General features: G+C 40.4%; 1 protein-coding gene across 1 annotated transcript in view; it reads left to right on the forward strand.

Moving 5' to 3' along the window:
- LOC124161851 (beta-1,4-mannosyltransferase egh) overlaps positions 1-12,364 on the forward strand; it is a 156,967-nt gene that overhangs the window by 4,396 nt on the left and 140,207 nt on the right. Inside the window, exon 2 of the mRNA XM_046538070.1 lies at positions 10,429-11,272. Coding sequence (XP_046394026.1) covers positions 10,451-11,272 — 822 coding nt within the window. The 5' untranslated portion in view covers positions 10,429-10,450. The remainder of the gene's footprint in view (positions 1-10,428; positions 11,273-12,364) is intronic.

Genomic DNA, 12,364 nt, shown 5'->3' on the forward strand with positions numbered 1-12,364 from the left:
GCGCAAAGATAAATTGAACTGGGTAGAGTGATACATTCTTTCGTGTACCGGAAATGTTATAATATAGGTGTGTTATGCCGTTGAAAACCTTCCCACTAGGCGGGATATCGGAATGAATAATTGTCACGGTAGTTTTTTTTTAGGGTATCAGGGCTGCTGCTCGATTATATTTTCGATGAATGGGTTTTAAATATGGCGAGTATTTATGATGAGTATTAGTAGTGATAGCTCTTTTAGATTTGAGGATGTGCAGATTAATTGATTGGTCACAAAATTTTGTGGAAGGACTTAGGAATTCATGGGTTTATTTCTATTGCGTGTTATTACTTAATTACTTCTCTACACCTTGAATTTCTACTTTTAATCCAGATATATAGGCGTATTCCATTCCTCTTATATAGATATTTTTCTTAGTGTGGCTTGAAGTTCTTGTCCTAGTCCTCTCTTTTCCCGGCTGAAATATCGCCATGTGGCTGGGAAAGGGGGGAAAGGGTACTCTGAAGATTTATGTACACTCGCGTTGAATGTGGATGGAGATTGGTCTTCCTTGTCAGGTGTGCGTATCCTGGGAAATCTCTCCCGGGGTCTTCGGGATTTTGGCTCCAATTTTTCACGCGACGACAACCCCGCGCTGAACCATCCATCAAGACATCCTCTATTTATGCACCCCTGTGTCCCTGGGAGATGCTTCTTCAATTCGCAACTCACCGATAACCTCGACCCCGTCACGAAAAAAAGGGAGCAGTTTCCGAAAAAAAGTGCCAGCTTCCTTCCCACGTGCTATATTGCTTTACTGAGTCACCCTACTGGTCCCGTTTATTGGGAGTCGCGCATTTTGACAAAAATAATAACACAGTGGCGTAACTATGGGAGGGAATGAGGGGATAGATGCACCCCCCCCCCCCAAAGCCTCAGAGAAACAAAAATATTTTTAAAACTATTGTCTAGTTTTGACGTATAATAACTGGATCTGCGTAGAGTTAAAATTTAAGTACCAAAATGATGTAAAATGTATTTTCAGGCACCTCATTTTTCAAAAAATTTCCCGAACCGCCGTTGCCATGGGTGTCGCTCCCCCAGGATACCCCATCCCCCCACATCATATAACTAGTTACGCCCCTGTAATAAGAGTATGCGATAATGTTCATAAGCAGGTTTCCGCGGTGATTACTTGAGTTCAGCATTCTATCGGGCTGCATCCGCGTCCGTTGTCGAAGAACCACAACAGTTTCGCCAGCTCTCCTGCCAGCGTCCTCAGGTGAAGGATGAAGTGAAGCTTTTAGTCGTCTCTTATATAGTCAATTTTTGGCGCCAATTCGGTGGATTTCTTTCGACCAATCAGGGAACGTCCTCGTATTTGCGTCGAATATACCTTTTCCACGCGCCGTGCATGGCTATCCTTTGCAGAGATTAAGTTTTACGCGAATAATACGCAAAGAGAAAGACGGGTCTAGCGGAAGAGAAGCGTCAACATAAGTCGTTATGGTTCACATTAGGTAAATATTTCGTTTACCTTAGAAAATTTTCTTTGGAATAATTAGGGGACAAATAAATGCATCGTGCCAGAGTTCCAAGAATTGTTGCTAGTTTCTATCGTAACGTGAACAATGTGCCAGAATTTTGTTCCATAAAATAATTTAAATTTAATTTATGCTTGAAATATCTTAGTTAGGATGTTAACAACGTGCAAATCTAATGAACCATGTTTGAGTCGTCATAAGTAAAGGTAAGACTTAACAATCCCTCTCGACCAGTCTTAATTTTTCTAGATTTTCTGATGCATTAAGTAGGTACGCTTCCGCTGTCATTTAGAAATTTTCAAGTTATCCAGAGGAGGCAATTCGCAACGTTTAGCTGCGTTTGGAATATGAAAAATTCACCTCTGAGGAAACCCCGAAGTTAAATTGTCATATTCGTAAGCTGTGGTGGATATTGAGCTTATAAATATTTTGCGGTGATCTTCTCTCAACTTTTACGAAGCTTTTATAATGTAGCATACCTATAATTAACAGGTAGCTGAAAAACTACTTACATGGCAATCTGACAGCAATCGGAAAACCTGAGCATTTTAACTGATCCAGTTATGTTAATGACATCATGAATCAGCAAACTAGTGGCACACGAAACTTGGCTTATAGTGGCTTAGGAGTTCACTTTTGCGTAATCACCCTACCACTATGCGTAATTAGATTCAATTTTTGCTATTTAACTTCTAATAATTTACCATTGAATAAGCTGCCTCCTCCACGAAACTTAAAAAAGGAATATAATACCTTTTTTATAGAGAAATCTTACCACAAGATTGAGGATTTTTTTAGTAGAAAGTATTATTCGTATCAAATGATGTACTTTTTCTTTTTTGTATCATTTTATTTTTTTTTCACTTTTTTTGGTGCATCAAAATTCATGGATGAAAAAAATATGAATTTAAATTGGCACTGTATACACTAGAGAAATGTCACGATGCTATCGTGAGTTTCCGATAAGTAATGCCTCATTGAATGAGGACGGACGATCGCGATGGACGCTTCCTTTATGTTTCAGGCTGCCAGATTTTGGCGCGGACTGCGGGTCTGTGTTCCAACCTCAACGCGCGCGCCCCTTCCGTAGACCTCTGCTTAGGGGCACTACCGATTCCACTGCCTATAGGGGTGGCTTGTGCCGTGGTTCCCAAGGACGAGTTTTGGCGGTTACGCAAGTGAGGGTGGCGTGGGGCGGAATGGGGTGGACAGGATGTTCGTTAGCGCGCGGAGGCTACGCGACGGTCGGACGCGCGGGAAAATTTCCGACGCCTGTCGTAACTACGGCTTTACTAGGGATTAGTTTTTTTGCTACAATGATACAACCAATGCTTACTATATAAAAATACTGAGTATATTTTAAATAGGGATGAGTCGATTCCACTTTTTTCGATTCCAATTTCGATTCTTTCAAATCGATTCCATCGATTCTTTCCTACTATGAGGTGGGATATTGATTTGTCAGTAGCATTGCTGTAATTTAAATTTAAGTATTGAATAGAATAAAATATCATAGACAACTAACTGGCCCAAAAAATATATTTATTAGAACTCGCGAATTATTATTATAGCAATATGTCCTCAGCTTTAATAAAATAATAAACACTTTGACTGTTTCAGACATAAATTGCTAACTTAAAATTGTGCAATGAACTATGGCTTAGGTGTGTGGCGGACTGTATACCCGAAACTTATAGTTTATTTTAAAAATATATATCTGCGTGGAATCGATAAATTTTGAATCGACTTTAGGCGATCGATGCCGATTCCGTGCCCGAGAATGGTGGAATCGAGAATCGACGCTTGGAATTGAATTTTAACCTGTCCCCGCGGTTTTAATGTGAAGGATTAGTTTAGAGTGTAGGGATTATGAATTTTTATGCGAGTAACCCATTTCCTTTACACGATTACAGTTTATGAATTTGGTTAGGTAACTTTTAGTGGTAATTGTTACATTTTCATAAATAAAACTCGTGAATGAAAGTGATCGTTATTTTCGCTCGACTAACCTACCTGCAACCACATGTGAAAATATCGCGTTAGCAAAAATTTTTTTGCTCCTGGAATATTTTTCTGCCAGATGCAGAATTTGCCACGAATGAAACTGCCGTGTGAATTTTTTTAAATGCTTATTGTTCGTAATCCTTGAGATTTTAGAAAGAATCCTGTTCATTCCAAGCGACCTTTAATTTAGTACAGGTAAATGAGGTAATTTAAGAAGACTTGAAAAAGAATTAGCGGCGCCGCTAATTATACAAAATCGCCTGTATTTGGCGTGTGATGATGATTAATATATTATTGAGTCTGGCAACGAAATATTTTATCCATAGATACCTGGATTGGAGAAAATATTCTCAAGACGAGGTAGCAAGGTTAAACGAGGTAATTCACAGTACGGAATGGGGTTTAGCTGTTTTATGCCGGGTTGATTAAATATGCCCCCGTACCTAATAGCTTTGACCGAAAGAATAATGATTAGAGGACCATTTTGAAATAGACCTCGAAATATATATAAGTTGACGAGTACAGATTCGTGCGAGGGCTAGGAAATAGCCCAAATAATACGATGACATGGAGTACCTACTCATCCACTTTGTGGTGACCCACGATTCTCTTTCCATGATATGAATATCTCTTAAACAAACACTGTCTCTAATAACGTTGCCGTGTGGGAAAATCTCCCTAATTGGTGGAGATTATCCTTCTTACTATCCTGTTAAGTAAGCGTAGGTATTTGTGGTGGGATTTAGTTGAGGTTGGCACAAGTTGCATGAGATGTGTTTGCCATGCATTAAGTGATTGCTTTCAGAATTTGGATTCCGTCTCTGACACTTGAGGCATCCCACCTTGATTGTAGTATTTGCAGTTGTTATCTGTATGGCAGGCACAACAAAGATATATGGGTTTCCCGCTTCTTTCGTTGGAAATATGGCTCGAAGAAATCCACAAAGAAATATTTGTCTTGTGCTGAAAAATTCCTGGAGAATTAAATATATCTTGCAACGATATGCGCATAATACGGCGGAGTTCTGTATGATACTTTCATAAAAATATGGCTGGTAATTTGTGGTGGATGTAATGCTTGGCGAAGATTACTTTTAACTCAGCTATATCCTGTCATTTCCTCTCTCATTTTGGCATCGCATGTCATGCGTGGGTATTTAAAAATCTGTGAGTATGTCAGTCTAAAATGAGGTTTTTTAATGTGTGCTCTGGTGTTGAAGAAGCTGTGACGGCGTTAATTTTACTCGGCTAATTTGCTGCCATAAAGATTATCTTCCAAATTGTGTGCCATCTAAAGCTGCTCCCATTTTTGGTTGTTTTTATTTTTATCTGTTACGAAAAAAACTTGTGTAGTGTTTTTTGTCAAGTGATGTGTTTCAAATTAAGCGCAACAGAGTGGTCATCCAAGGTTGGAGAATGACTAACCTGGACGTTCTTGCGAAGGCTTCCACGGTGATAGCATTGGCTAACGTAGACGACATCACCCTAGTTTTGCCTTTTCTCGTTTTTGTGTTTTTTTTATCGGTTTTGAGTTTTTCATAGATCTGCTGGATATAATCTTTCTTTGAGTGAAGAAATAATGATGTTTTTTTGTTTTAGTAAGTCGGTAAGATATGCTATCTAATTATTTAATTTGCTGAATAATTGGTATTTATATTTTATAAATAAATTATGAGTGTATGACTATGAATAGAAACAAAAAAAAATCAGCTTTTTTACTATACAATAAACCTCAGAAGATATTTCGATTCAATTTGTTAGTTTTTCAATTGCTGTTGTCATCTTTAGAGGTGAGGTCGATGATAAATGCGTCTTGTACGCATTGTCCCCAAATTGCCAGGTTAGGATATTTTCATATTTTTTACTGTGATACTTTATACTTTTGTATAACTATTGCTATTTTTGTTGCTGAGGCTTAAGTGTCAGACGTTAAGTTGAAGTATCCTGATTAACTGTCGACGTTCCCTTACAATGATTAGCTTTTGTTTACGATTTGAATGTGGTGCAGCATTTTATCCGATAGATTCAACCACGAAACCTGTCAACCATGCTTCTAGAATATAGGATTTCTGGGACAATCTTCGCCAGTTCAGGATAAAAAATTCTCGCTTCGGCATTTTTGAGAACTTGGTTGCCCATTTTGCAGCGTAGGGACTTTCTTTTTGTAACACCTGTGGACCTGGGGAAATAGTACTCAGCGAAGTAGCTATGCTTTTGCTAGCTATGCAGTACTTTTCGTTTACATTTCCGGGGTTAAATGTGCACAATATGCATATGCGTTTCATGTCTCAACGTCTTAATTTTGTCAACGTCCTTTCGAACCCCACTATCGTTGAAATGTACCCCTAGGTACCTCGAAAAGTCGTGAACCGCCCCTCTCTAAGGCCTGGATGTTACATCATTATGATATATTTGTGGTATGCGCTGAGCCAATAATGTGTTTAGCGTTATCCTCGCTTACTGTTACGGGAATTTTTGTGAAAGCTTTTACGTGTAATAATGGTCGGTTGTTCAGATAAGCCCGTCGTACGTTGCTACTAGTGGTTTTTTTACGATAAGACTATCGTTACTTATTGTTAGTTGAATTGCTGCATTTACTTAGCGGAGCCTAATGAGTCCTCGTGGCCGGCTGGTGCTTTGGGTCTGGTGATTTTTGAGTGAGTACTTACGGGATAAAATTCGGTTTGTAGCCTTAATTCGAAATAATTTGGAATTTATTCCAAATTTTCTACTTTCGTCGTCCTGTAAGAGTCCACCCGAGTGCGTTCTATTTGTAGATGAGTAAATCATTACTCTGCATGGGTAAATTGCCTCTTGACCCCTAGGAAAGTTCTAATTCAAGTGAATGCTACTTTTCATGGCTAGAACCATTCGTAAGCCATGAACGTTATTCTCATTATCTCACCTTCTCCTGCGTCGATATTCTCGGTATTGATACAAAAAAATAGCTATATGTGAGCTAATTTGTTGACAATACCATTGCTGTACTTCTCTCAGAAATTATGTAAGCAATGATATGATTGGCTGTGCCGTTGTCGAGTTAAGTATCTAGGAATTTAACGTTACGTTGTTCACGGATTATTCTTTGATACTGTTCTCTGGGTACTTAATTCTTGAAATTTGGTACAACCTGATGGAATGAGAAGCGCTCAAAGCAGGTCTTGAATTAGTGTCTCCTTGTTGAAGTTTTTCTTTTGAAATTTAGAAGAGAGGTTTGATAGAATATTGTGTTAACTCAGTTGTCATGCACTTGTATTGCATTTCCTAAGTCAAACTATTAGTCTTTCTTTACACCCTAGATCAACCAGTTACTCGCGATGTCATTGAGACAGTAATAAGCCTTTTCCCTCTAAATTCTAGCTGCCCATCTATCAGTGCCCCCAGCTGCGCAAGGAAATGACTCGTATGCGTCTGCCTTTTGTTTTGGGAGAAGCCCTTGCCACTGGATTGCGTTCTCTTGGTCCCTAGGCGTGGGATGCCCTGTTCGCCTCTCCCATATATTGTCCGCGGAAATTCGACTCGACATGAGTCGTGACGAGGATGGTAAACAATCCCTGGTCCCGGTAGCATAGGCGTTCATGGTTCTCTAAAATTGACCGCCTTCCTTTGCAACACTAGCTTCCTTGGTAGATCGTGAAGTACGAGCGAACTAATTGTAATCACGCACAGCTTTCAATTAGAATGAGTCACTATTCCTTCCCGTTAATATTTTTGACGAGTTCGTTTTTTCGACTTTCGATATAGTTCAATTTAGTGGGCCATACATTGCCTCTATTATCTTTTTTTGTTGATTGAACATTTGTAATGTATGAACTTAATGTATTTACCACGGCAGGTTAATAAAAAAAAACACAGTAGACATCATTGTATTGGTTATTGTAAGTTGACGGCATTTAAATTATTCTGCCTTTATAGCCTTTATTAGCATATACAGATAGGTCCTCTATACTTCTAAGCCATCGACCTAGTTTCACGATTGGAATTTTCGGCGGTGGTGAAAATTTGGAACTACCTCCACTGCCTGGCATTCCTGTTTCTCTGTCCTCCGTTATCACAAGTCTGACATTTTCTTATCTTTAGTATGTTGTCTGACCACTCCATAGGATCCTATATCACTCTTGTCCCGCGGTGAGGGTCACAGATACCGGTTGGATATTAGATCCATTATTTTTTATTGGCACCAGCCATTTTTTGGCTGTTGCTTGTGTTTCAACGCATTTGATCAATGGGCATTCGCTGCATTTTTACGTGCCATTAGATAGCTCTAGAGAGAAGACACTCTGGATAAGCGACAGGTTATACTAGCTCAAATTTAGATTAAAATGAGGTTCTTTTTGTATCCTGTGCCTCTCTTTAACTTTGGTGGCATTTCGGAAATAGTTGTCTTCCTTGAAAATAAATGGCGTAATTACGCGTGTCACCCGTTTGGATGGGTTGCTCAAATTTTCTCTAGCTTTAGCCTCCATTCTTTTTTGTGCTTATTGCCACAATGATTCAGTTCCTTTTTTATCATAAATCTTGGTATGTGAGAATATAATCAGCCATGTCTGCGCGATTACGTTCTTAAAATGAATTGATCATGAGCGTTATCTATGTTTGTAGTTTTCATTTTGATTGGTGAGGATAGGTCTGGCCAGTTCGGCTCGTTGGCAATCCCTCCGAGCTTAGGGAGTCCCCGCTGCGCTCGCGTCCGTCTCGAAGCGCATTTGAAAGGTGTAATGAAAAACACTTGGATTACTTGAAATAAATTTTTATTTATTTATAGAATTCTACGTATATATATATTTACTTTTATACCACCGAAAACAGAGCTACCAGGCCTTTATGTACATCGAGGTTTTCATAGTATATAATAATTAAACGTTCGCGAACACCCATGCCCTGGATAGGGGCAACTTACCCAGCCGGGATTCGTACCCGCAACCTTCAGTTTGGGAGGCGAGGATTTTACCCCGCCGCCATCGGGGCCAGCAAATCTTTTAAGCATAAATTAAATAAATGTGCGAGTAAATAAGTATGTTCGATAGGTTTTTTCGAAAAGGTTTGCTTTAGATTTTCTTTATATTTCATTGCATTTTCAAGGAGAAAATTCACTGACCATGAATGTATGATAGAACCATAATATATTATTAAAGTTTATAATCCGGAAATTCTCACCTTTCATAGTATTTTTCTTACGAAATTACTATTTTTATTAACTTTTGTCTGGTTTATAAGAGCCAGAATTGTGTCAAAATCCATTTTCGATCATGCGTTCTCCTGAAGTACCATCCGAGGGCCCCCAATCGCCCCATCCCGCCCCTGTCGTTGGTTAGCCAAAGGTTCATGCGAAAAATCGTCACGTCAAACCGTTCATTATTTTCCTTTAATTATAACTCACTACGAATTATAGTTCCGTTTCCGATTTCTGTTGTGGTACTCATTTCAATCCTAAACCAATAAATCGAGGACTTCGAGGAGAGTTTCTCCGGAAAGTGCGTTGCCTTATAGAAATCGTATTTTATGTTTAAGTTCGGAATGCCGCACACACTGAGCAGTTGTGCATCGCTCCCATAGTGCTCAATGGATATGTCGTGGGTGTGGAATTCTCTGTACCGCCTTCCGTTCTTTTTTCCGCTGTCGACGTAGAAATTCTCATGTGGTCGAAACTGGAGATTTTACACTTGCAGCTGATCCTTCCATTTATTCAGCTCTCTTTGATGCCTACTGATTTCAACTTAATCATTTCTTATGGAACTTTATAAATGGCATTGATGGAGTTCTGAACCCATCTCAGTTTTATTGCTGAAAAGTTGAATAATAATTATTTTTACGCTGTTTTTAAGATGTATTTTTGTGTTTATATAATATTAAGAGTTTTAGGGATTCCTTAATTCTGATGAAATGTGACTTGTGAAGCAGGCGATGGTTTAGGGCCTCAATTCGTTAAATTTCAGGAGCAAAATAATTAAAATTCCATTTCCTTCTTTCGAAAGTTTTACTTTCGCGACCGGCTTCATCGCAAAGGAGCATCATCAGGGGGTATAAAATGCTAAGTTTTTTTATGTAACGTGAGCCGAAGTATGGTTTCTCACCGAGTGATGCTTCTATGCGGCGAAATAGATCTTGAAAGAAACATTTCACTATTTGGAATTACAATTAAGTTCTCTTATTTATGAGATATGCAGATATGTATGGTATGGGTTTATATTGTGCACGAACCTTCGTGTGGTGTATGGTATTTATGGTTTTCAAAAAGTTAGTAATTTTACCCATTGCCTTCAATTTTCGTGGCCATTGAGTCGGGGATAAGCCTTTTAAATCACGATTTTATCTAGACTTACGAGGTACAATGCAAGCCACCACTATATTGTGCACCGCGGGGCGATTCAACACAGGCGTGCAACTTTCGTCCTTGCCTTAATCAGAAACGCTCTCGCTTGCCTGAGACAGGCAAAGCACACAGGACAGCGACACGCGGTCTGACCAGGAATTAGGAGAGTGCTAGGACACAAAAATGTTACCTTACAAATTAAACTCTTGTTAGTAATAGAAACGAAAATTTAGCGTAGTAAGCGATTCATACTAAAGTTAAAACATGGCAATAAGTGGATGCAGATAGCTAGTATTGACAATTATAGTAAGTAATTAACAATGCATGCAGAGCCTATTTTACTTTCTCCTAGACAATATATCCTAGAGCTAAACTAATTCGGGTGGTATGGTCGCTTACTGTACGGGGAAAAAACGACATCTTAAATCTATCGGATCCGCAGTGTATATCCCTGGTGTTTTCGTTTATTGTGATCGTTTCCACCACTGTTATTAGGCTATCCCTCAAAATATCATTTATCTGCCCTCTGAGAATAGGGCTTGCATCCTGTGGGCGAAGTGGTGTCTATACAACGTTCCATTTTTCTTCCAGGCGGGCAGTGCAAGCCGCCGCCATGCCGGGCTCCCGGATCAAGCACCTTCTGCACTGCTGCCTGCTAATCACCGTCGTCGTGCTGTTCGAACTGGGCACGGGCGGCTTGAGGCTGTGGGGCGACGGGCCCGCGGCTGATCTGAACCCATGGGAAGCCTACGGCACCCCGGTCACTATCCTACTGTACCTCCTCCGGCTCGTGGCCTTACTACCCCTCCCCCAAGTGATCTTCAACTTCTTCGGCCTCACCCTATACAACGCCTTCCCCGACGGCGTGACGCTCAAGGGATCCCCGCTCTTAGCGCCCTTCATATGCATCCGGGTGGTGACCAGGGGCGACTACCCGCAGCTAGTCCGCAGCAACGTCATCAGGAACTTGGAGACGTGCGACAGGGTAGGCCTGGAGAACTTTCAGATCGAGGTGGTGACGGACAAGGTCCTCAGGCTGGGGCCTTTGGCCCCGCCCCAGCAGAGGCGGCTTCGGGAGACGGTGGTCCCGTCGGCCTATCGTCCCAAGAGCGGGGCCATGTTCAAAGCACGGGCGCTGCAATACTGTCTCGAGCCCGGGGTGAACGAGCTGACCGACACGGATTGGGTTGTCCACTTGGACGAAGAGACTTTGTTGACGGAGAACTCGGTCCGCGGCATCTTGAACTTCGTGCTAGACGGCAAGCACCACTTCGGCCAGGGACTTATCACGTACGCCAACGAGGAGGTGGTTAATTGGCTGACCACGCTCGCGGACAGCTTCCGTGTGGCGGACGACATGGGGAAATTACGGTTGCAGTTCAATGCGTTCCACAAGCCTCTTTTCAGCTGGAAGGGCTCTTTCGTCGTAACTCAGGTGGGTGTTGTATTCTCTGAATCCAGGAGAGCGTCTGTTGTGATTTCCATGTCCTATTATTGAGCATGTTCTCCACGTGATATACTGGTGAATATCTCTAGCTAATTTTGGACCACAATATTATGATGCTCCTCGACGGAGTCGTCCTTGGCATTTCCATATTTGCAGATTCGTTTTGTCGTTTATGGGTTCATTGCGAAAAAGGTATATAGAGGTGGTGACTTTTATCCTTGCATTCCTGACGGTCTGTAAGAACATTTTGAAATTGATATTAATTATTTTGTTTTTATAGTCAGTTTAATAGGGTGTACTGTTCTCTATTTCTGTTCAGCACTTACAAATTCACCAGATAGAGTGGTTAAATTCTTAGCAGAGAGATGAACAATGGGGATATATGGGTGACAAAGCTGTTTTTACTGTTCGTATCACATTTAGGATTTTAGAATGCAATAAGTTTGTGATACGAAATTCACAGTACGTCTCTTTCGTATGTATATTATTTTTGAGTGAATGAGAGGGAACTACTTGCAGGGGAAGCTTCGATTTACGATATTTTTACGTTCAGTCCGTAGAGTTACCATTGTGATGGGACATGTAATTCTTTGAATACTGAATTTTTGATATAGTCAATGAAGTGCATCCACGGAAAATCCGATGATACTTGTCGTTCTGGAATTATGTTGTTCCTATTTTATCGATTTTTGATGAAGTATTTTCTTAATCGCATCCAAGTCGGCATAAATCATTAGTTTACCCTGAGTTTATTTTCCAAATTAATCCTTTTGCACGATTACTATCTGCTGACACGAAATTTTAACTTAGGGAGGTTCCGAAATCCGCGACTCGAATTCGATCAAACTTTTCAATGCTGAAGTCCATTGGGCGCTGTCTTCAAATAATCAATCCTCTACCCTCTTCTCTCCCTTGTACTCACGTGCATGGAAGGACTCAGGTAACATACGCAAACCCTGAACCCTGCGGCAGGGTTGCTGGATCGAACAAGAGACGTTACCATCGCTTCCGCCAATAATTCATTTTTTCGGAATAATTCAAGATTTCCTTTCGACTAAGATGTCTTATAATATATTATGA

Source organism: Ischnura elegans, chromosome 7, assembly GCF_921293095.1.
Source record: "Ischnura elegans chromosome 7, ioIscEleg1.1, whole genome shotgun sequence".
Lineage (NCBI taxonomy): Eukaryota > Metazoa > Arthropoda > Insecta > Odonata > Coenagrionidae > Ischnura > Ischnura elegans.